The 24,194-nt window shown below is 40.6% G+C and overlaps 1 protein-coding gene across 1 annotated transcript in view; it reads left to right on the top strand.

Annotated features, from left to right (window-relative positions):
• Positions 1-20,261, top strand: part of abhd17c (abhydrolase domain containing 17C, depalmitoylase) — a 50,582-nt gene extending 30,321 nt beyond the window's left edge. Inside the window, exons 2-3 of the mRNA XM_046858156.1 lie at positions 3,961-4,140; positions 18,141-20,261. Coding sequence (XP_046714112.1) covers positions 3,961-4,140; positions 18,141-18,360 — 400 coding nt within the window. The 3' untranslated portion in view covers positions 18,361-20,261. The remainder of the gene's footprint in view (positions 1-3,960; positions 4,141-18,140) is intronic.
• Positions 20,262-24,194: the final 3,933 nt, after the last annotated feature.

The raw sequence follows: 24,194 nt of genomic DNA, 5'->3' as shown, positions 1-24,194 counted from the left end.
GCAGAAACCCAGACATTAGGTCCTGCTAAAGTCAACAACTCTGTATACAAGACTATAAGCTGTTCCAAGATCTGTACACTGATCCATTAGATCCCGGTAACGATTTGTACCGTTCTCAGCAAATTATGTTGCCATAAGGGATGGGTATGCTTGAAGTCTTGGCACAGACTCTAACTGCTCCCCATTAGGAAGACATTTATTCCAGGACTGTTTTGAACCCTTGGTTGACTTACCAGTAGGGGTGCAACGGATCGCAGTTGGTCCGTAAACCACGGATTCATTGCTAATTTTGAAACTTTCAGATTAATCTGTTTTTTTTTTTTTTTTTATGGTTGCAGAATTGAAAGACGCGTTTTTTTTTCTTTTTTCTGTATCGTTCTTTTTCATTTTGTAACCCCACAGCTGTCGTGTTTACATGAACGGGGTGTGTTAATCAGTCAGCCGCAACAATGGCTAGCATTTCCTCACTGTAACTTGTAATTAATGGAAAAAACTTCTCCAGCTTTTTTGCTGCTCCAGAAAATGGTCCGATCCGTGACTAAAAAAACGTAATGTGATCCAAACCGTGAGTTTTGTGATCCGCACCACTACTTACCTTTACCGCAACCTTTCTCAAACCATGCACACCCTGTGAGCTACTGGTTCATACCGCCAACGCTGCTGCAACCAGCTTCTTTGCCTAACACTTGGCCCTCATTTATCCTGGAAGAATGTTTGTGTAGATTTGTCGATTGCACTGAATTTAATAAGGGTAAAAATGGTTTTTTTTTTCCTGTGCAAAGTTGTCGTATGGAGACACTGGAACTTCTCACCGATGCCTACCCGAGAGGATGTGGAGTTTAAGATTTCTGAAGTACTTGCAGAAAACATTTCAGTCTGTATAGTCGTATTGGTTATTCAGAACGACGGAGACTTTCACTTCTAAATCTCTAAGGACTGCTGAACGGTGTGTTAGGTTTGGCCCAAAAACCATCCACATATGTTTTAATTGGCAAAAACACTGTTTTGGTCAAACAGAGTCCGCTGTGTGTTCCATCCGTAGATTAAGATCCACTTCTTCTGCTGTATGCCTCCTCGATAAAAAGACAATTTATTTATTGCCTTTATCGTTCTGTTTTTCAGAATAACATTTATTTACGAGCATTTCGTCTCGTTCCGTCAACACACACGCAGCTCTCTGTCGGTTTTCAGTTGTTCCTTGAGGTCAAAGCCAGCACTTGTTTGGATAAGCTGTTTCATTTGGCTTGAATTAAGGTTATGGAAAACACAGCATCTTCAACTGGGCTCTGTATGCGCACACTTTCAGTAGCTTTCCATTCAAGAGAGAAAAATAGCTCTTTGCACGAGCGACTCAAACTCAACACGGACTATTTGACCTTCCCCGAAGCACTGTAATTTTTCAGAATCGGCTTCACGATCGATTCCTGATTAGCGGGAAATGCACGAATAGATTAGTCATGTTGAGAACGATACACCAGCTCAGTAATGCCGCTCGCCACCGGCCTTCACACTGTCCATAAATAGGATTTTTTTTTTTTGTATTTAGTCCCTCAGGTTGCAGGGTTGATTTCAGCGAGACAAAAATCATGGTTTTGTTTATCTCTGTGTGATCTAGCACCTGTCTTGGGCAGATCAATTGGCCGGTAAAAAAAACGATTCCAGCACCTTTCTCTGTATATTGTGTGTAACGATTTGCACTTACTCATTTGGCGAATGTTTAAAAAAAAAAAAAATTAAAGGCAATACACAACCCAGACGTTTAGAGTATCGCAGCGTTTGCTTTTCAGTAGGATTCTTTATTAACTCTGCAAACACTTTTATACCACTTAGTCTTAATCCTATTGCTGTTTGGGGTTTTTTACACTGCACATAGTCAGAAAGCCAAAAGGTTGTTCATGGGATGTGTAGGGCTGTAAACGTACTCTTAAAACACATTGGTCAGATATGCCGGAATGGAAAACCTCACTAAGTGGGTCTGTATAGGAACTCTGATCTACATAATATTGCTTGAGTGGAGCAACTAAAAAGCATCTCCCAGTCATAGAAATGTATCCTAATTGTGACGGTGTAACAGCTTTAATATAAAAAATGGCCATGCTCACTGGGTGGGAAGGATGGCATGCCCTGTCGTTGATTGTGACACTAGCCAGTTGTGGGCACCTGTGAGCTCTGTTCTGTATGTGCAATTGGCTAATAGTGTGTTTAAGGTCCTATCTGTGCAGCTTGAGCAGCAATTTACAATGATAAAGTTAATGATCCTCTTTTGAGGATAAACTTGTTTTCCTTCACCCTCCCTGGTGAGTAGCTGCCTCGTGATTGGACAGGACTGGTGAGAATTGGTCAAAATTAAACCCAAGAAGAAAAGGCGAGGTGTTCACGAACACTAATTTATCCACCAGGTAAAGGATCGTTGAAGCCGATGTGTGTGGTGCAGCAGGTTGTGGGAATCACAACAGGTAACGCATACTAGAGGTCGGCGGAATTAATGGATACCGATATCTAGGTCGGATCGTGCTTGCCAAAAACCATTTAATCAACCAATCGTCGACATCTAACGCATATCGCAGTGTCAAGATGCTCGGAATTGAACAGTAGCTATCTAACAGATGGTTTACCTCCTGCAGTCGAGTCGAACACAGTTTACACGGAATTGGATCTCGCTCTTGGACCAGTTGTTTTGGGGTGTTTTCACAGTCTAAACAAAACACGTGCATATGGAAAATCACCTCAGAATTGGTTTCTGGTAGTCGGACGAACAGCGAGTCATGAGCGTGATTTAATCACACTTGAGACAAAGAGCAGAAAAAATGGCAGTTATACAACTATAACGCACTTTAGTATTTTTCTATACCTGACCAACTCGGCGTAAACGATCAATAACAATTTTTTATTAATTCCTTTTTCTCCTCCGCTGAGGAGAATCAGGAGCCTCCCTGCACTCAGCTTCTTGATTTCCGATTAGATGTTGCTGTCTTGTTGAGTTCAGATACTTGGACAAATTTCAGCAGTACATTCCGTGCTGCCTGCCGTGTGTGTGTGTGTGTGTGTGTGTGTGTGTGTGTGTGTGTGTGTGTGTGTGTGTGTGTGTGTGTGTGTGTGTGTGTGTGTGTGTGTGTGTGTGTGTGTGTGTGTGTGTGTGTGTGTGTGAGCAAGGCAGACAGAGTTGAGAGTATGTGGCTGTTTTGTTCTCCAGCTGGTTTCATCTTCCAAAGGGCTCACCCTCAGCAAGGCACCGCCAGCATGTAGGTCAGATTTTAGACACGGTCCCCTGCTGTCTGGTCCATACACACATGCGCACACCCGGATTTGCCATCAGCGCCAACAGGGGGGAAAAATACACGCTGGCAGCAAAAAAAATAAAAAATCTTTACAGCCACACACACATGACAGGAACACATATAAGTATGTCTCTGCAGTTGATTAGAAAGCAACATTGCCTACATTGAATTACTTGCCATTTTTTCCCCTTCATTATCAAACTTCAAGTCCTGTGCAAATATTGCAAAATGGGAAAATTGTGTACATTAAGAGAAGTTTAACACGCTCATCATATACCACATACACTCTGTATTGAGCGAGCATGAACGGCAGTTGCAGGAAATGGCATTTCCAAATTAACGAGGGACACACAATACATTTTCGTTTAGAAATTGGAACGGAATGGGTCTCGGAGTTAGTTTGATGTTTGGACGAGGAAAACACGTATAAATCTGTATGCACCGCAGCACAACAGTGTAATTCAAAGGTCCACAGCACTTCACAGCTCGTGGCCCACAGGACACAGACAAAATATTCACAACTGTTTTTAAAATGCCGTTATAGTGACATCGGCGGAGAGAAAAATATACAACAAGACTCACGTAATGATTATGTATTATTTTTTTAAAAGTTTGTAGCAACTTTTTTAAATGGTAAAATGCCCATGTGTTAGTGTCTCATCTTCCTTCTCTTGTCCTGCAGGTATGGCGTGACTCCAGAAAACATCATCCTGTACGGCCAGAGTATCGGCACGGTGCCAACGGTGGACCTGGCGGCACGGTACGAGTGCGCAGCGGTCATCCTGCATTCTCCTCTCATGTCCGGACTGCGCGTGGCCTTCCCCGATACGCGCAAAACCTACTGCTTCGATGCTTTTCCTAGGTGGGTCATCCTACAGACTTTTACAGTACATGTACACATACCACATTTGCCTTCAAATATATGTTTATTGTGGCTGTAATGCACTATAGACTCTTGCTTAATTCACATTTACGGCAATAAGCAGATCAACTTATCCAGAGCGATGTACAAAAGTGCTTTGAATCTTTATCAATGAATAAATCAACACTGGTTTGCTAGATTACAAATTTAAGATACCAGCTGCCCACAACTCGCCAACTAGTTAAAAAAAAAAAAAAAAACACAAACCAGGAAAGTGGAAGAGTTTTCAGAAGAGGTATGTGTTAAACCCGTCGCTTGGAGATGGAGACTCAGCTGTTCAGACAACTAGGGGAAGTTAGTTCCACCTCTGTTCTGCTGGCGCTGAACTAATTGGTCGTGCCAAACAGCTACCTCCAAGCGGCAATCGAAACAAGTTCAGATCGGAGCGGGCGCTCGTTCCTAATTGGTGGCTCGCTGCATGTATGAGCAGTTAGGTTTTTTTTACCGCTCATAAATGAAATGGAACGACTGATTTTGCAAAATGTGAATATTTGACTTTGAAATGTAGTGAAGTTAAATGAAATGTCTCCCCAAATGGAAATACTTTAGTAAAGTACACCAAATACACCAAAGAGGCTACTGAAGTACAGCACCGAATTAGATTCACTTTGTTACTGTCCACCACTGCGATTCTGCATTTTAAGAGTGCCTGTATTTCCTATAACCACACCGTGATGTTCCACTTTGTGCATTCACACTGCTTTTTTTTTGTTTGTCACTTCCTGGCTTGATACGGTTGCTACAGGTGTGTTAAAGCCATCAGCAGCAGCTGTTGGGGGAAAAAAACACATTTCAGGGATATAACTTTAAATATAATGGGTTGTCAGATGAAGAAGAAAAGAAAAAAGGATGACAGTTTTATCAGGAGCTCCTTTAACAAGAATGTGCAAATCACCGCGTGCCAGCCAGCTAGTCGACACGCTATAACGTGAATGTGGCTCCTCTGGGATGTGTTTCTGCTGTAAACAGAGCACGAGGCCGTATTGTGTCGGAAATGTCAGTTGCTCGGTGTTCATTTCTTCTGTATAAAAGCAGTATCTCGTGGCACGGCTGTGATTTAAGTAGAGCACTCTGCCTGCCGTGTCATGCCCCGTGGTCGAATCGCAGCCGCCACATATTCAGCTACAAACTATAACCGTTCATGCAATATTGCCTAATTATAAGGCTGCGCTGCCAGGTAATGTGGGCAGGTGCTCAGATTATGAACTTTTGAAAATATGCTGGTATAAAATTTTTTGCTTCCCAACACTACAATGGCTCTAACCTGCAATTAGATAGTTTTTGATTTTCCATCGAGCCCTGGTCACTCGGCTCCTAAACAAATCTCCGTCTCAACTGGATTCTCATAATAAACCTAATAATTAATGCCCTACTCACCCCACACCTTCACTTGCAGCAGTTGCCGTAGAAACCAAGTTGCATTGAAGGCCAGCGTGAGACCCAGGGTCTTAATGTTCTGTCGCACACAGAAGCCCACGTAACAACACGCCAAAACAACAGTGTGACTACAGGTCATAATTTCCATTTCACAATCGACTTTGCCTGATTGATTTATTTGAAATTCGAGGAATGAGATCAGCGCTGTAAGAGTTTTTATATCCGGGGGTGGCTAACAGGTTTGTACACAGTGCGATGTAACCTTTCGCAGATGAGCAATTCAATCCTGCTCTTATTTTATTTTTAGTTCATAGCATTTATACGGCTGCCTTACAAAACATTATGCTAAGCGATGTAGTACTTCGATCAAGTGGAAAATCCAACCGTATAATAGTACTTCGTTATGATTCAACTGTCCATAGCAGTTTTCCGAGTCAACATGCAGCCGTTTCTAATATCGTCTACAATAATATCATAAATGTTTTAACTTGTTTTAACTGTTCTAATTAGTGTTATTGATGAAACACATTTTTTTGTCAATATTACACAGTCCTAGTAACATTTACATTTTCCAAACTCTTGAACTAGCAGAGCCAAACCTGTTCCAGCATGACATTACCTTTGTGCACAGATCCAGGTCAATGAAGATATGGTAAAAGATATTGAATGGTCCTGCTATAGAGCTTTCCTGTTGGTCACCTTTGGAATGAATTGGAACGCTGAGTGCATCCCAGGTTTCCTCACCCTATAATAGGGCTGGGCGATATGGCCTAGAAAAAAAATCCCAGATTTGCGATTTAAATCGTTTTTTTCCCCCCTGCTTAAAATCAATATGCATATAACAAAGAAAATGTTAAAAAAAAGTTTTCACTTTATTAAATAAAGTTTATTTACCCTTCTGGGATTATAACCCACTTTGGGTCAAAATGCAATCAGAAACAACAAGGCAAAAATACAAGATGGCTCCCTGCCATTGTAAATTGTGAAAATAGAACGTAACATAACATAAAATGAGCAAACCTACAAAGAAAAATGTTTTACGAGTGTTTTAAATGTGGAACATGATTGAAAATGCACCTGAGGTTTTGAGTGATTTTGCCTTTACTTTTCTCCAAAATTCCACAGTAAAATGAGAAAAAATTTAAGAGAGTAATAGACAGGGACAAGGTTAATAAAAGTAATTTGAACGATTGAGCAAACCTATAAAGAAAAATGTTTTATGACTGTTTGAATGTGGAACATGGTTGAAGTTGAAATTTGAAATAAGAATATAATAGACAGCGAGATTCTAAATAAGAATTATTTGAAAGTTTGAGCAAACCTCAAAAAAATGTTTTGAGTGTTTGAATATGGTGATTCAAAAGCTCTGATTTTTCCGTTTCTTAACGGAAACGCCGTTCTGAAGCCTCTTTACAGGTATTTTGACTGCTCCTACCACCCATACTGTAAGTGTACGATTAGACACGCAACACTAAAAAAAAAAGTGCGGCTGCTTAACCGTGTATTTTCCAGAGGTGGGTGCTTAACCGCAGTCTTGTGCTGCCGCTGTCTTGTTCATGTCGTAGGGCCCTACATCTCTCCCACTCGACAGCATGCCTCTGTTTGAGGTGCTGCAGTAAATTGGTGGTACTGCTACCTTTGCTTGCAATAGCCTTCAAACACATTGCAGCGGGGTGTTGTGTGTGCTGCGTCTGACACGGCAAAACCGAACCAATTCCAAATTACAGATGACACTGTGCTTTTCTTGGGAACGAGCTCTTCTCTGCTCGCTGCAATGTTTGTGTATCTCTATGGCAAACGCGCGGGGGGAGGGCTGAGTTCGTTCAAAACTATGGAAGCCCAGAGGGGAGCGTCGGCGGACATTAAAGAGAAAACCGATTTTTATTAAAACAGAACAATGTGAACTACACATTCGAGTTAATCGATAAAATTGATTTATTGCCCAGCCCTACCCTATAACAATACTGGACTTAGCTTTTAGCGAAATTAGCACAAATATTCACAAGCACATTCCAAAATCTGGTGGAACATCTTCCCAAGTTTTATGAACAGTAAATGGGGACTAAATGTGGAATGGGCGTGGTCAGGTGTCTTACACAAACGCTTGTGCATATTCTGTTTATAGAGTCTTCTAGCCTCTCAGCTTTGTCTCTAATAAACCAAACAGGATTTAATGAGAGCTGAATTTGACCAATCACAGATACAGTCACCGGTTTGAAAGTTACTAACGGATTTTTTTTTAATCTGAGCTCACTGTGAGTGCTTTGTAAGCGCACCAAATGGCTGTGTAATGTTATGTCACTCAGATTGCCTTCAATAAGTCAACTGTTAGAGTGCCAGTGAGCTAGTCGAGAGACTCCGCCTCTCAACATGCCTATAATAACCTCCTGGTATCAAACATTTTTACACGATCCCTGCGAAAGGCATGCAGCATTTTTCCAAATGGGTTTGTGGATGCGGTGCACACCCAGAGATGTGCAAAAGTGTTTGTCAAATCTTTTTGATTACACCTTGTTTTATTTAACAGAAATCGTTTTAACTCGCAATCCACATTACAAAGTACTTACACTTTACTCACTATCACATTCAAAATAGTCCCCTTGCACAAAACAGGGGTCCCAGCGTTCCTTCCACGTCTGGTAGGTGTCCCGGAAGTCTTTTTGAAACGTGCTGGATTTCCGCAATGGTGTTAAAAACAGAGAGTGCGAAATCCACATTGTCGTCGTGGAGCATCTAATTATTGTCGTCCAACTTGCCGACGAGGTCTTGCAGCACACTGACTTATGCAGGCCGGTGCTTCCTGCGATTCTGTTGGTGTGATTTACATAAAAGCGGTCCTCTATCGTTAATGATGCATCATGACTGACTTTGATTCTCAGGCATTTTCACCATTCTGTTCTATGCCGAACAGTTGTTTAATGAAAGTTGTTTTCATGAAGTCCATTTCTCTTTCATACATACAGACATCACTATAATTTTCACAGCACGATATTAAATTGCCATCTGCACTGCTTGACTTGGATGTAATGTTAATTCAGGAAGAAGCTTTTCTCTGCTCTGCTGGCGAGGTTAAAGGTGGCTCCCCCCCCCGCCTGTTCCACACCTCTCCCCTTTTATTCACAGTCTGACTTTTTTTTTTTTTTTAGTTAAGGTGTCGTGACACTGTTGAATGCTGAAGTGGTCACACCGTAGCTCAAGATGTGCACATATAACGCATTACTAAGTTCTGCAAAATAGTCTCTCTTTGCATGGTCTGGTGTTAAATCAGAATCAGAAAGCGCCTTATTGCCAAGTATGTTCCACTTACAAGGATTCCAGTTGCACAAAACAAAAATAAAATGGAAATAAAAGAATCGGGAGTATTATTGCACAGAAAAACCCAAGTAAATAAGTTAAAGCACTGAAATAAATGGGTAAAAAAAAATAATTAAAGAATCGAGGCTGCTACTCCAGAAACTCGAGCCAGAGTGAACCCGTAACCTTAATTTGGCGTTAAACCAACAGCATTTGCACGGATTTGGCCGCCAATTCAGGATGTAATTGTTCCCTACTGAAGTAAGAGCCTGCCCAGGCAGCAGCTGGTTAGCACACTGGTCGGTGCTATTCCTGTTCATTGTCGACATTGTTAGAAATCTGTAGTGGCGATTCATTTGCATGATGCCTCTGTCTGGATATCTCAAGTACGCGTGCTTGTGGCTCTTTGACTCGCAGGACTGCAACACGGAGTATTAGTGGCATGACAGCTGGTCAGTGCTGCAGAGCTTTTTAGGCTTAATGTTGACTTCTTATACTGATCCCGGAGTAAGTATAGTCCAGTGCAAGCGCTCGCGTGTTTGGTGTTGCCATTAGCATCTCGCTAAGCATGCCCAAAAAAGTCAGATACTCTGTGCAAATACTTCTTAGTGCCTGCAGCAAGTTCGTACACTGGTGGTCTGTTCTCAGGGTTTGCTTCTGGGCAAATGTACCGTTTGTCTTGCAGTGGTGTCACAATGTCATTTTAAAAGTAGTTTTCCTCCTTCCTTTATTTTTTATTTTTTTTACTTTTGGATGTACAAAGATATTATACAGCATACACTGATCAAAAGTATGTGCATACCTGACCATAAGGGGTGTCTTTTTAAATATTACAGATTTAGTCCCTCTTTTGGTGGCATAATAATCTTCTCCTTTGTAAAGGCTTTCCTTTATATTCTGTGGGGATTTGTGCTTCTTTAGCTATGCATGAGTGGAGTCAGGAGGTCTGGGGTTCACCCAGACCTCCAGTCACAAGTTCTTCCATGCTTTCCTCCCTGACAAACTGTGTTCATGGGCTTATTTTATATACAGGGCATTGTCCTGCTGTAACATGTGAAGGGATAAGGAAATACAACATAACCAATGAAACTCTTTATATTAAATCAGATGCGCTCCCACTGAATCGGGCCGCACCACATCATAAATATGGATGATGTTCCTCTGACGTTTGACCTGCCGCTCACTCGAACTGGTAACTGGAAATGCGAATCATTCTTCACACTGAAAACAACCGAGCATGAAAAAACGCACTTCACCTGTGTTCTGAGCTGCACGGCATCGGGAGAAAAGATTCACCGATGGTGATTTTTAAACACACGACGATGCCAAAAAAACTCCCGAGAGAAATTGTTGTGAAAGGAAGGAGGAAGACAGTACACAGTGACTTTCTTGGTAGGCTACTGTTTAGATACAAGCCGTGTAACAGACACTGTCTTTCATTAAAGCCTGTGTAAAGTTCATTAGTTTCAGTGTAGACGGCTTATAGACAGGCCGGCGTATTTATGTTCAAACTAAAAATCTTTGTAAAATTCAGTGGGTGCGGTATATATAAAATCTCGCTAGACAGTAACACTGAGCTACTCTATCCGCAACTTGCTGTTAGTTAGGTTCCAAATGAGAACCCACGAATTTCCCAAGCTGAAGTTCCATACTGCGCTGAAACGGTTTGGTACGCGTAAGTGTACTGTTACACACCTAATATATAGTGTAGAATTTAGAGATTTCACCGTTGTGAAAGATTCTCCTGTATTATGCAAATGATTCTCTCACACTGAAATATTTAGTCATATGTGTGTGTATATAACATCATATTTTGGGTAAAAAAGAGGTAACATTTCTTCTGCTCTTTTTCCTTTTTGACCCTCGTAAATAAGGTTCAACACTAGATCAGGGTTATGTCATCCAGCAGCACCCTTTCTGAATACTGCACTAACAACCTCTTGATTCTGGTGCCAGGTAGGTCTGTGCACCGTTTGCCAACCACACACTTTAATGCTGATTGCCAACATAATGAGCCACTAGCAAAGACACGAACAGGAGAGCCAGACCCCCTACATCTTCATCCATCAATCAAAAAAGCACGAAGAAAGAGCTTTGGGCGCGCGTGTGAATTGCTTTGATTTCAATAGAGCAATAGCGTTCATTAATTTGCTTCCCCGTGCGACTGGAACAAGAGGGAGTCGGTACAAAAGAGGCAGAGAAAGACGTGTGGATTGTGTCAGCCACTTTGTGATGACTCACTCCAAGGCCCTGATCACATCTGCTGCACTCAACAGCAGTCTGTACAAGAAACTAAAAAAAATCTATTGCATGCTGCTTAATCTAGATTGATTTTTTCAATAATTTTGTTTTATTATTATTATTATTATTGGACCTTACAAATGCAGTTTTAAGTGCTGTACCAAAGAAAAAAATAAATAAAATACAAATAAATATGCAAAAAGAAATCTTACGATTTGAATAAGGTCGTTTGGTACACGCATCACTTTTACTCCTTGACGTTCCTTTATGTTTTTAATTTTTTTCCACTGAAAAGGCTGACTGATTGTATTGACTAAAATGTAACTATTTTAGTGTGTGTTTGCATGCTTGTCACACTTTAATGTTTCAGATCATCAAACTAATTTAAATATTAATAAAAGATAACACAAACAAAACATGCAGTTATTAAATCAAGGTTATCATTGAGGGAAAACAAAATCCAAAACTACATGGCCTTGTGTGAAAGTGTTTGCCCCCCTGTTAAAACTGGTTTATCAAACCTGAGATAAATTTCTCCAGCAACACCCAGGCCTGATTACTGCCACACCTGTTCACAATCAAGAAATCTCTTAAATAGGACCTGCCTGATAAAGTGAAGTAGACCAAAATTTCCTCAAGCTAGACATCATGCTGAAATCCAAAGAAATTCAGAAACAAATAAGAGAGAAAGTAATTGAGATCCATCAGTCTGCAAAAGGTTGTAAAGCCATTTCTAAGCTTTGGCACGCCAGTGAACCACAGTGAGAGCCATTATTTACAAATGGCAAAAACATGGAACAGTGGAGAACCTTTCTCAGGAGTGGCCAGCCAACCAAAATTACCCCAAGAGCACAGCGACGACTCATCCAAGAGGTCACAAAAGATCCCACAACATTATTTAAAGAACTTTAGGCCTCACTTGCCTCAGTTAAGGTCAGTGTTCATGACTCCACCATAAGAAAGAGACTGGGCAAAAATGGTCTGCATGGCAGAATTCCAAGACGAAAACCGCCGCTGAGCAATAAGAACATAAAGGCTCTTCTCAGATTTGCCAGAAAACATGTTGATGTTACCCAAGACTTTTGGGAAAATACTCTGTGGACTGACGAGACAAAAGTTTAACTTTTTGGAAGGTGTGTGTCCCATTACGTCTAAAAGTAACACTGCATTTCAGAAAAAGAACATACCTACAGTACAATATGGTGGTGGCAGTGTGATGGTCTGGGGCTGTTTTGCTGATTCAGGACCTAGAAAACTTGCTGTGATAAATGGAACCATAAATTCTGCTGTTTCCCAAAAACTCCTGGAATTTGGACCTTGATCCAAAACACACCAGCAAGTCCACCTCTGATTGGCTGAAGAAAAACAAAATGAAGTCTTTGAAGTGGCCTAGTCAAAGTCCTGAATTGATTCCTACTGAGATGCTGTGGCATGACCTTAAAAAGGCAGTTCCTGCTCTAAAACTCTCCAATGTGGCTAAATTACAACAATTCTGCAGAGATGAGTGACCAAAATTCCTCCACAGCGCAGTAACAGACTCATTGCAAGTTATCACAAACGCGTGATTGCAGTTGTTGCTGCTACGGGCGACCCAACCAGTTATTAGGTTTAATTGCCAAATGTTTGCGGACACCTGGTCATAAGTATGGTCATGTATTTTTTGAGCATCGTATTCCACATTTAGTCCCCATTTGCTCTTATCGCCTCCACTGTTCTGGAAGATGTTCCACCTGATTTTGGAGTGTGCTTGTGGACATTTGTGTTCATCAGCCACAAGGGTGTTGGTAAAGTCAGCTATTGATGTAGGTGAGGAGGCCTGTGGTGCAGTCAGCGTTCAAATTCATCCCAAAGGTGTTCAATATGCTTGAGATCAGAGCTCTATAGCAGGCCACAGGGGCATTGCCATGCTGGAACAGGTCTTTTTATGTTTTGTAATCTGAAAATCGGAGTTTAGACTCAAACCGCCTAGGATAGATCATGATTATGCCATTCGAGGCACAGCTTTAATTTGTTCACTCCACTGACTTTATGGCACTACACTTGCCCCAATTATTTATGGTGGTACTGCTTAATTCTTATTAGATTTTTCGAAATCCCATGCACTATTCATGCACCAAATGAACGCACAATGCATGCGACAGCCATCTTGATTACAGTAGATTAAAAACAAGCATAAACCCTGTGTAAAGAGTCATCAATTATTGATTTGTCACGCCTGTGTTGCTCTTCGCTGGGTTCCCGCTCATCCTGGGTATCGTTCATTCTTTTTTGCACCCACAAAACAAGCATCTAATTAGAAAGCAGTACAGTTTAGACTCCCTGGGGCTTTAAATCTATGATGAATGAATGCAAGATTTATTTCTCTCTTTGCAAAGATTTTCCATTACAATAGTAGTGGAAACAGTAGGCACCTGCAACAAAACACAGCGGGGGCCTTGTTATATTTTACTGTAATGTTAAATCGCCCAGCCCCGATGCAGGTATTAATTGTTTCAAAACGTTTCCTTTTTTGAAAACCGATTAGGACTTAAACGTATTCCGGATCACAGTTGTGGCGTAAATCACTCGCGATCATCAAATCTGGTTGGAGTGCTTGTATAAAGGAAATGGCAACCACTCGGTCAAGGTCGACGTTCAGAGACTTCAGTGGAACAATTTTCATTAATATGTAATGTGTAAGACTCTTATACAGCAGTATGATCTGAATAATCATCAGTTGCCTTTAATGGAAGGTGAAACATGTAAAAGAAGTCGAGGGCACACGATCTATCCACAGACTTGTAATGAGCTAAATAAATTCATTCTGACACCAGAATAAAATCAGTTTCAGATCGACATCAACGATCAACTGTTCATGTTTCTTACCTCATCGTATTTGCTTCTGCTGCCGCCTCATCAAAATCCATTTGTGGGCCTTTTTGCGAACGAGATCGCCAATAGCAACAGTGCCGCCACTTTTCCCGCCTTTTTCTTTTTCTTTTTTACCTTTGCCACGTGAATCAGAAAAGCGTGTGATTTTTAGATTTTTCGTAATTAACAGTCACACCAATCCAACAGCCGGTATCTAGTATTCATTTACCTATTAATGTGGGTTTCAGGTGACGCTTTGCTTCGAAACACACTCCAGAGGAATTAGAAAGGTTGTATAGGAGAGAAATGTGTATTATGAAAAGAACAAGTTTTAGTCCCATTTTAGGGAAAGTACAAATGGATCAGGGTCTGTTTATTGGCCTGGTCGAAGTAATTCGATTTCAGCTCTAATATGGCAACCGCAGCAGAAAAGTCATGTGACGCCTCTGAGATTGGCATTCTCAGCATTAAAACAACCTGAAGGGAATCCTTTGCTTCCTCGTTTGCATTTTCTATGACAGGAATGAATTAACAAATTGCTCTCTTCTTTCTTGCATCATGGTTGCATGGAGTTGAGACAGACTGACCAATGACCACCGTGTGCAGAACAGCCACTTTCTATTCAGTTCTCAAAGTCTGTTTTGATTAAATCTGATAAGTAGAGCTAAATTTACACAAGTTGTGAAAATTCTACCTTTGTCCTCTCTTTGGCGTGCAAAACTCACACCAATTCTATTCATCATTCTGTCGTGTATCTCTTTTTAACCTTTTTATTTTGAGGATTCTCGGGTGCTCTGTGAATATTTGGTCTCACCTTTTCCAAGAAAGTTGCATGTGCTGCTTTAGATTTGTCCAAAATAAGCAACGTTGGAGAGTGCAGAAGTGATGCACAAGTGACAGGCTTCATCTTGGGAACAAACATGCTGTCTGCAGTGGTGGATAATCAGAAGCTTGGGCACTGGAGACACGACTTTCTGGGCTTTATTATTTATTTATTGTTTATTCATATGTACCCAGGAGGGTTGCTCTTTTTTTTCTTTTTTTTTTTTTTTTCCCCTTTTAAAATTGAAAACCACCCAAAAAAAAAAAAATTTGCAAAACATTAAGTTCTGAATGAGCCATAATATAATACGGTGCACGTTGTTCCAGACTAGTGCACACTCCACACCACCTAGTCGGATCAATTAACGGATGGCGCGCGACCTTTTCAGCCCGAAGAACACGCAGCTAGAAAATGCTGAGAAAACTGAAGCAAAATAAAGCGCAACATGAAGCTGCCGTGGAACTCATTGAGAAAACAGCGAGTACGAAATAGACACTGGTCCGACTCTCCTTTACATGTGATGCGTGTCTGCTAAGAACTTGTTGAGGTCTTGTCAAATACAATGTGGATGCTTTCCAGGGAAACTCTGACTGTTGTTTGTGCCTGGATAAAAGCTCTGAACTAGCTAACTAGATCTCTATTGGGGATTCCATTGTAGATTTCCAGGCAGCCGAAGCACGGGCTGCATTTTGGAGCTTTTTTATTTGCCCAGTGGGTTTTGCTAATGGATTTATGACTTGTTTTTGCCGGTGTAGACGCCTCTTCCTCAGCATAAGATTGAAGTGTCTGTAATATGTAGTGTGTTGCATAGGGGGAAAAAAATTATTTTTTTCTCGTCATTTTGTTTAGTTGGTTAGTTGCATAGTGCCTTTATGCTGTCCTATTGATGTTTCTTCATTTACCTTGACATGCTACTACTCTCACTGATTTTCTTCTGACATTTTCGCCGAATCACCTCGTAGTCCGTGTTTGTTTTTAGCCTCTGACTTCAGAGCGCCCCTTCAGCACTTGCAGAGCTGCCACCTGCGACGGCCAATCTGCAACAAATCCTGCCGTTCCCTCACATCCGTGTTCCCAATCAACTTAACACGTTTAGAGATTTAAGATCGCATGCACACCTCCTTTGGATAGATGAGTTGACTCACCGCTCGGGTCCCTGCGGAGCTCCAGCCAGCTGCCCACGGATCTCTGTTCCAGACACAGATTTTCCGTTTGCCAAATTTGAGATTCACAGCTGTGTGTGGCAGGAGAAAAACTGTGAATGGATGTATGAAAGTTTAATGACGCGACACCCTCTGTGGACTTTTTTCCTCTCGGGCTGCAGCATGGCATGGATTGGAATATTAAAACCGCGTCCAGGAACAGCGAGGCCAAAGGAGAAAAGCACGGAAGTGAGGACTTGTGTGGTCGTGAAAGATATATTGCTGTAACTGTGTTTTTAGTTCCATTGGCTGGGCTTGTAATGCTTGAAGCCGACCATCCTGGTTTAGCTGCACTACCGTAAAAAAATAAAATAAAAAAAGATAGAGGGGAGTTTGAAGAATTGTTAGTTTGCTTTATCTTGTGTGGCTGCTGAATGGAAAATGGCTTGAAAGCCTGGTTCTACCTTTTGGGTCAAAGGGCAAAAACTGGTAATAAATAGCACAGAGTAGCATTGGACTAAAAGCCTATCAGATAGCAGGGTGCATGTCTACCGGGTGACCACGTTAGATCGTTATTATTGTGTTCGAAAAGAAGCACAAAATAGTCACGTTCTAACCAGTCCATTCCGGAGATTCAGAAACTTTTGGATTCGCATGTTTAATCCAACGATTTATTTATTGCAACTCTTTTCACAAGGCAGAAATGACCTTTTTGTGATTTATAGCTGGTGGTATCATGCAATTTTTTTTCTCTCTCTCTCTCAACATATAAAACCCCGTCGCACAAAACCCCTCTATAATCGTGCTGTTTACGAGTTTGAAATCAACCATGAGAATCCACACCCAATCTTGTTATAATACTCGTTCCCATTCGTCCTGTGGTGTAATTATTCCATCCGACTGTTCCATACATTAATCTTTATCCGAGCGTGTTCAGGATGCATAAACGGTAAACACTAATTAGCCTTTTGGAGCGCCGAATTAATATTCCAAACTGATACGCGGCAGCGTAAAAAGTTATGCCTTCAGTCTTAAATGCCTCTAGGCATGAGCAGATGGCTCATGTAGAAAACAGATCATTTCTTTTTTAACGCTAAAGATTTTTTTTATTGGTGATTTATGCACACCGGCATGGTGACACTGCAACGTGTAGTCTGGTAATGTTTTTGAAGAAAATCTATCCTCTTTGTGGTTACAGATGTTTTTGTTTTTTTTTCTTCTTCTTAATGTGGTGCTTCCATGTTGATCCCAGGGGTTGGTAATTAAAATAGCATAAATGTTCAAATTCATTGACCCGCTGGACAACTGAACGCTCCAGTGTGCTACCCGAGCCAGCGTTTAGACTAATGATCAGACTTGCTCGTTATGTTCATTAACGCTAATGCTTAGACTCTTCGTTTAAATTTTTTAAAAAGGATCCGTGTTCCTTAAAGGGTCGTGGAGTGTCACTGTAGCATAATCATATTTTATCCTAAACTATATTTTGTATGTAGAAACAGTTCTTAGGATTATTGCCTCCATATTGCCAATATTATTTTAGGTCTCCATGTTGTGGTTTCCGTGTGAAGAAACTCCATGTCCACACGGTTTTCATTGGAAAACGCCGCTTTTGCGTCGCGGACGTGTTTGTAGTCAGTGCCTCAAAAAGCCAAAACGAGTAAATAAACACCAGGAGGAAATTATGAAGGTCAGATTCAGACGAAATGTTGCCGTTTCGACAACCCTGCACAGATCCTGCACGAATCGGAGAAAAGTGCTTGACACTTCATAAAGAAGACTTGAGGACACATTCCAGAAGTGGCAGGAATGCTGGGAGCGTCGTATTGCTGTGCAAGGAGACTATTTTGACGTAGATAGATGAAGTACTTTCTTTTCTCAAAACTTTTTGATGCCACTTCGTATCTCTGTAAAGCTGCTTTGGGGCAGTGTCTATTGTAAAAAAAGTGCCATACATCTGAAGCTCAGGGTCAAATCCCGGCCCCGCCGAATTCGCACTCCTTGAGCAAGGCCCTTAACCCGTCGACTGCTCAGTTGTTCAAATGAGATAATCATCAGTCACTCTCAGGCTACGGGCGTCCGACAGAGTGCCATAAATGTAAATGGGTCTAATTCAAGACATCTTCAAAAACAATTAAGTCCTAAATAAGCCTCTTTGTGTTAATTGTGTGGAGGTACTTGACCTAACCCGGTTTGTTTTTCTCCTTTCGTCACAGCATTGACAAGGTGTCCAAGGTGGCCTCTCCGGTCCTCGTGATTCACGGCACGGAGGACGAGGTGATCGATTTCTCGCACGGCCTCGCCATCTATGAGCGATGCCCGCGCGCCGTGGAGCCGCTGTGGGTGGAGGGCGCGGGGCACAACGACATCGAGCTGTACGCGCAGTACCTGGAGAGGCTCAAGCAGTTCATCTCTTTCGAGCTGGCTACCTCTTGAAAGCACACCGCAGCACACTGTACAACATCACGGCACACACTGCGATGAGCTCCTCTCGGCTCTTTCCACACTGAGCCGAGGATCAGCGTCAAGGATTTGCACTTGCTGACACAAATTCTGGACTATTCGTGGGTTTTTTTTGTTGTTTTTTTAAGTGTATTAAGGAGTGGGGCATTTCCATTTCTGCGTAAAGGAAAAGCCTTTTATTGATGTGTTTTTTTTTAATTATTGATTCTTTTCTACTGAATGAAGAAAACTTTAAAGTGCACCACATACTTTATATATTTTGTGTTTTTTTGATTTGTGAAGCTGATTATTAATTTTTTTTTTCTTGTCTGTGTGTGTAAATACCCAGCAGGGGTAAGTCGGTGGATGCACTTTTATTGTGCGATGTTTGGGTGACCAATTTTTCTTTTCAGTTTTTATCATTTCTAGGCATTCCATTGGTCAAGTTAGATTTTCTTGACTAAGGTGAAAGATAATTCGCTCACAAATTGTGTGTGTGTGTGTGTGTGTGTGTGTGTGTGTGTGTGTGTGTGTGTGTGTGTGTGTGTGTGTGTGTGTGTGTGTTTTTTTTTTTTTTTTTTAGCCAGTAAGTGAAGGAATACTACCACTGAAAACGCATCAATGTCACATGACTGATCGAACCACTACATCGTTTCTGGCTCTGGAGCATGGTGCTGTGTGTTACTACAGTAATCAGGGCATTGTTTTGTGCATACACACTACATAAATAAGGTTGTTCATATATGGGAAAATCTCGGTCTCCGTTTCGGCGCCAGTGCCACAGTAAGCCTTACGCTCTCGGACATTTCTGCCGTCTATCATTTCTCGGGAGCCGGCTTTTCTCAAGGTTTAATACTAGCTGCTACTCTTCCGATGAGAAAAATAAAATCACTGTGAGACTGGACTGGCAAAACAATAAGGGTACAAGGTGAATCATATTGAGCCAAAAAAAAAAAAAAAATCTCACCCACCCCAAATTTTTGCAGCTGCTTCCTCATTCTTGATATCATCTACTGACCCGAATGGACTCTAACCCTAAACACGGAGACATGATAACACTAAAATGCTTCAAGTGCTTATATTTCAGTGCTAGCTTTGCAAATGTTAATGTATTCAGGGGTAGCACTAGACACTAGAAGATACAATAGTTTAATTAACAAGAAGGAACTCGGTTTATTCAAAGTAGCTGCAATTAATGTGTTGCAACTTTTGAAGGGTATTTTATATATTTTCTTTTATTTTGAGCAAATGGGCTGAACTTATCGGTCTGTCATCTGTGTATTGCTGTAAGATAACACTGCAGTGGCAGATACACGTGGTACAGGACATTATCGTGTTTCTCCACAAGTCCTGAACCAAGTATGAAGCTTTTTTTTTTTTTCTTTATCCTCAGTGGAGGGTTTTGGGATTTTTCATTTTTTGGGGGTGGGGGGCTACGGAGACCACTCTTAGGAATCCACTGAACCCAGCCCTAACTGAGCCCCGCTCTTGCTTTTGATACCGACGTTTTTAAACAACGTTTTTCCAGTACTTATTAATATTATCTTTACACCTCTTTTAATGCTGGTTTGTAAGATAATCGTACTGTACACATCATCTCTCCCGTCGATAGATACGTTAAAACGGGAAACTGTATTTAGTCTTTTTAATGATTTTGACACTGGAATTGCTGTATGCAAGTATGATGCCGGAAAAAAGAAGAAAAAATAGTTGGTACAAAATGTGCTAGTGTAATTTTTATTTTTATTTTTTTTTTCCTTAGATGAAATGAAAAAAAGCCTTAAATGTGCTGTGAGACAGATTTATTACTCACTTGATGTTGGCTGTTGCCTCAGAGCAACCCACTGGATGTTGTATTGCTATATAATGGAATAAAGGATGCATGGAATATTGAACATAGTGTTTTTTTTTTTTATGAAGTTCACTTATGATCTGTTTTTTGCTCTTCACTTTAAGGCTGTTTTTAAAGTCGGGTTCATAAATATCTGGATACATCTCTCTCCCATTATTTTATAGCCGTCTTCCACACTATATACAAGTTGAAATTAAATTGGACTTGAAAGTCTGCACTTTGAGAGACTTTGTCTCGATTATGTAAGGGTATATTTGTCCAAATCGGTCAGAAGTGTTGGAACTACTTCACTTGACTATAAGATTCATATTACATTCCACATTTAGTCCCCATTTGCTGTTATAATAATAACCACTCCACTCTTTGCAGGCCAATCTAGATTTCCATTCCAACCAGATGCTCATGGAGCTGGCTTTGTGCACAGGGACATGGTCATGTTGGAGCAGGTTTGGGTCTCCTAATTCAAGTGAAGGGAAAATCTAATGCCACAGAATCCAAAGATCCTATACAACTGTGTGCTGCAAACTTTGTAGTAGCAATTTGGGGACGAACCATGTACAGTTGGAAAAATCAGGTTTCCAGTACTATTATCCATATAGTGTGTGTCTCTTTGGTTACATGTGTGACTGATTGAAGTTTGGAACTAATGACTGCATTTTTTTTCCCCTGCTGTTTCTCTACCATTGCTTTACTGCAGATGTCTACAATTCCAGAGTGTTTTGCCTTCAAGTGAAATGCAGCCACAGTTAATTTCAGGTCATGCTATTGCCTTGGCCATTGCAAAACATTTTACTTTTGGAATCATTCTTCTGGTCACTGTCTTCACTTTGCAAAAAAAAAATTAAAACCATTCAGTTTTGAAGAATTTGGCTAAATCTGAGTAGATAATGCAGCCTTATGCGCTTAAAAAAATCACCCTGCTGCTTTCCAGCAATCACATCATCAGTATGAACAAGGGAGCTAGTTCTATTGGCAGACATATTAGCTCATGGCATAAGATATCATTATGCTTTGGATTAAGAGTAGTTCCTTCCTTTCTTCCTGTTCTTTTCATCATTCTGGTACATGTTTTTGCTTGTATTATCAGTATACAGGATGATGTTCCAGAACATTATGGGCCTTTTTTTGAGGTTTTGGCCAAATTCTAATCATTTTAAAAGCTTTCCCCTAGATTAAACAATATCTCCATTTATTATGGTGGTCTTTTCGTCATTGTTGACTTTTACAGTCAACAGTGGGGCAGATCAGCAAGTAAGTGTAACTATCTTTTTTTTTTTTTTTTTTTATCTTTAGGAACTTGGTGTCCTTATTTGTATGTACTAAACAATTGTCAACTATCTTTACGATGTGTTCGAATTCCACTTGAATCCAACCCTAGACATTTGATCTGTTTACTTGTAATTGAAATAATGAGAAAAATAGCATTAACCTTATGTAACTGCCGAACAGCACATTTTCCAATACATTTTTACTACCTTGAAAAGGGGAAAATCTAGAAGTTGGTGTAAATTTGACACCATTCAGCTGATTTGGATGTAAATACCCTTTATGCATTTTTAATTAATTTTAATTCCTATACGTGTGTAGACATGAAAATCATTTAACTTCAATCAACTGAAATCTTTTATAGGTAAAAACCTGAAATAGAAACAAATTTGAATTTGTTGCCCTCAGGTCTATTATATCACACTTGTTTGATAGGCTTTTGTATTGCCAGATTTGTGCCCAATGAAGTAGATTACAAAAAATAGTAGTAGTTTTTATTTATATTTTTGTGCTTTTCACACACTCAAGGTCTTTTTTTTTTTTTTTTTTTAAAACCAAAGCAAAAATGAACATTTCGAAGCTCTGTGACCTTAAAACTCCATTTTCTCGTAGCGTTTGTCTGAAGACTGTTATTTTACATAATGCTGGCAGAGACAAAGGCAGCGCTTATCTGGTAGCTCAAGATTGGGGGCCAAAATCAAGCCACAAGGGGCCTGAAAAGTGCTTGTTAAAACGAGTCATTTATGTTGTCCGCACAGTGCGTTTCTCTTTAACACCATAGCTGCTCTTCCTCTCGCTCTCACTCCGAGAAAGGTGTTGTTCTGCCGAGCACTCAACATTAATCACTCCTGTCCAAACCACCCGGAGTGGCCTGTTGATTAGTTACTGGTTCACATGAGGGTCAGGGGGACAATAGAAGGTTGGGCTCTGTGCCATAAGTGCTGCCAGGGTTTGAGCCAAAGTCATGTCCTATACACTAAAATGACAGAATTGGAAGGTACAAGGATGGTTAATGGAGAGAGAGAAAAAAAAAATATGGACACTGTGATTACTGGCTTTGAGATGGACCAAAAAGATGGGGTGGGTTCAATGTTATGTGTTTAGAATACAATTTTTTAAAACCTATTCCTTGGATTTGAAAAGCCACATCAAAGTAATAAAACTCTGAAGAATGAAATTCTTTTCACATTCACCTATTGCCAAAAGTTTTTGGACACCTGATCATAAGTATGGTATCTGCTTTTTGAGCATCGCATTCCACATTTAGACCCCATTTGCTCTTTTTCCGTCTACTCCTCTAGGAAGATGTTCCACTAGATTTTAAAGTGTGCTTGTGGACATTTGTGTTCATCAGCCACAGGAGTGTTCACTTACAACTGAGGTACAACAGAGTTGTGAGTGAGGAGGCCTGGGGTGCAGTCAGCGTTCCAATTCATCCCAAAAGTGTTCAGTTTGGTTGAGATCAGAACTCTATATCAAGCCACTCAAGATCTTTCTTTTCAAACTATGTTAACCAGATCTTCATGGCGCTCACTTTGTGCACCATTCTTTGGGTTTCAAGTTCAAGTAAATGCAAAATTTTATATCTCATCCAGAGACATCCTATACAATTGTGTGCCTCCAGCTTTGTGGCAGCAGTTTGGAGAAGAACCAAATCTGGCAGGAAAGCTCAGGTGTCTCAATACTTTTGTCCATATAGTGTATCTTGACTTGAAATGAATTTGGTGTGCAGGGTCATTTATGATACAATGCCCTTGGATTACATGGGGTTAAAGACCTTGCTCAAGGGCCCAACAGTCTAATCATGGTGGTTCTGATGTGTAACCCAAAGACACATTGCCTTATGCAAATCAGTCAAGCAATCTTTCCCTTCTCTTGTGACCACACTCTCATCCGCTTATGGCACAATGTTGCTCAAAGCTTCAAGTTGGATAATTGGGATTAAATTAGATTGATCAGAAGTAATGTTGCACATGTATGGAACAGGATTTTTTTTTTTACAGACAAAAAGGCAACAGTGGCTGTGTAGGCGGTGTAATATTTATTAATGATAAATAGAATCACCTACAACCTACACATGAAAGCACTGATGGAATTTGATCAACAATATGGTCATCTCTCAGTTCCCACAGCTAGCAAATAGGATGGATAAAGTCTTACACTTGCTTATGATGATACACCTGTAGCTAAAAATGGATGTTTAGCGTAGCATAGCCTGCTCAGAGAAAGATGCTTTCTGCCTTCTTCTACATACATGAGCTGAAGGACTGATACAGTTGGCTGGAAAGAGATTTGGACATCACTTATGCCCAAACGGACCCAGAGTGTATTGCCATGGATGGCTGGGGCGTCTTCGTTTCTCTCTTCCAATTCTTCCAATGATAGGATAGATAAATATTTACATTTACAGCTTTTAGCAGACCCTTATCCAGAACAACGTACAAAAGTGCTTTGAAGCCTCTATCAATAAATTAATAAACAGTAGTTTGTTAGGTTGCAAACTTGCCATCAGCCTAAAACTCGGTTGGGAGGAATTATAGCACTCTTTGTTTTATGTCTTTATATAAAAACAAACAAAAAAAAAAAACGTGTAAGTGTCTTCACTCGTCATTTAAAGATCGGCAGTGACTCAGCTGTTCCAACATCTATGGGAAGTTCATTCCACCACCTCGGTCTCAGAACAGAAAAGACTCCTGATATATACCTCTCT

Source organism: Silurus meridionalis, chromosome 9 (genome assembly GCF_014805685.1).
Source record: "Silurus meridionalis isolate SWU-2019-XX chromosome 9, ASM1480568v1, whole genome shotgun sequence".
Taxonomy (NCBI): Eukaryota; Metazoa; Chordata; class Actinopteri; order Siluriformes; family Siluridae; genus Silurus; species Silurus meridionalis.
Note: the sequence above shows the minus strand (reverse complement) of the source record. Positions and strands in the feature narration are given on the sequence as shown.